General features: G+C 30.0%; 1 protein-coding gene across 1 annotated transcript in view; it reads left to right on the plus strand.

The window, feature by feature from the left end:
- LOC107611485 (tobamovirus multiplication protein 2A-like) overlaps positions 1 to 1,846 on the plus strand; it is a 6,591-nt gene that overhangs the window by 2,915 nt on the left and 1,830 nt on the right. Inside the window, exons 3-4 of the mRNA XM_016313404.1 lie at positions 330 to 429; positions 1,646 to 1,726. Coding sequence (XP_016168890.1) covers positions 330 to 429; positions 1,646 to 1,726 — 181 coding nt within the window. The remainder of the gene's footprint in view (positions 1 to 329; positions 430 to 1,645; positions 1,727 to 1,846) is intronic.

The raw sequence follows: 1,846 nt of genomic DNA on the forward strand, positions 1-1,846 counted from the left end.
CTAGTGTTTTTTTATTGGATTATTATATTTAGAGGAGTGATTTTGTCATTCTCAAATTTCATAATGTTACTCTTGTGTGATTTTACTAAATTATCCTTCATATTTATATTTTACGGTGGTAGAAAAAAAAAATCAATTGTAAGGATAATTTGAGAAGTCAGCAAATTATTTACTGTGTAAATGATAATCTAAAAAATACATTGGATATTGAATGACTTGGTCTAAATCTATTAAAATTAAATTTAAATATTAAAGTTTGGTATTTGTTCACTAGCTATGTCACTATGTGGTTGTTCTTTTCTTTTCTTTTTTATTTTTTTTTATTTCAGGTTTATCTACCTCCTAATCGTAATTGGTGGAATACTCCTCATTATCTCTTGTAGTGGATTTGTTGGAATAGCATCAAGAACCCCCAGTTGTTTACTTTTTGTATCCTAAAATTCAGGATTAAGATAATCTTAAAAGTACAAAGATCAGAGTGCACAATTCATCATCCATTCATTATTATTACCATCCAATTTAATTTCTGATCAGATTTAACTATAAAGAATACAAACTTGTAATTTTAAATTCAATTATTCCTTGAATTCTATTTGTTTATTGTATGTTTGTTTTTTCATGATTAATTATCATGTGAAATTTAATTTTTAATTTAAATGGACTAAATCTCCATTTTGTTAAAAGCTTGGGGTAAAAACGGATTTCATTCGAGTGCCCGAAAATAATATTCTAAAGCTTTTGTATGTTCTCCGTTACTTGTGTGAATAAGGCCTATGTTATAAAGTATATAACTTCGATCATAGGGATCAATTTCCAGTCGCATAATCGCACCATCTCTGTAATAAGTAAATGCCTCCTTTTCTCCCGAGGTTGTCGGAATTATTCGTAATAAGATATTGGCTACAATAGAAAAGGTCTTGTCAATAAAATTTCCATTTATCCGAGATCTAGGCATAGGTAGGAATCCATTCGAAAATTGAATTCTTTATCACGCGATTATCCATTTTGATTCTCGAAATTTAAAATTATTTATACTGGTCCTTCAGATTCAAATCCGGGCACTAATGTGGTCCCTCGACCTTTTTCGGCGATGATTAGACAAACAGGATGCTAAAATGACACCCTCCCTACGCTGGATGATGAGTAAACGACGCCGTTTACCCTTGGCATTCAAACAAGTCAGAAATGTCGTCAATTTGTATATGAAGGGAGAAGAAACGATAGAAACCCAAAATAAAGTATTCTTCTTCTTCTCTACCTCCACTATTTTTCATTTCTGACTTGTTTGGGTGTCAAAGATAAACGACGTCGTTTACTCATCATCCAGTGTGGTAAGAAGGGTGTTATCTCAGTATTTTGTTTGCCTAATCATCACCGAAAAGAGTTGAGAGACTATATTGATACCCGGACTTAATTGAGAGACTATATTGGTACCCGAACTTAAATCTAGCAGACTAATATAGATAATTTTAAATTTTGAAGATCAAATTAAATAATCGCGTGAATCTCAGGAATTAAAATGGAGATTTAGTCATTTAAATGAGTCAATTTTGTTTTCTTGTTATGAATTTTCTTAACATTTTTTCCATTAATGAAATATTTATTTGCTTTATAGTCGCTCCTTAATTAATACATTTTTATGTAGTATTGTGAGTTCTTGGCTCTACTTGTCATAGTTGAGTTGGGGAGTGCAGTTTTCATATTCTTCGCACACAATTGGGAAAAGGTAATTAACATATGATTTAATTATTCTGTTGATCTTTATAGTTTCACCAAATTTTTAATTAGATTTTTATATATTTTTTTAATTAGATTTCTACCTATTTTTAATTTTGTAATAATTAAG

Source organism: Arachis ipaensis, chromosome B08 (genome assembly GCF_000816755.2).
Source record: "Arachis ipaensis cultivar K30076 chromosome B08, Araip1.1, whole genome shotgun sequence".
Classification (NCBI taxonomy): Eukaryota; Viridiplantae; Streptophyta; class Magnoliopsida; order Fabales; family Fabaceae; genus Arachis; species Arachis ipaensis.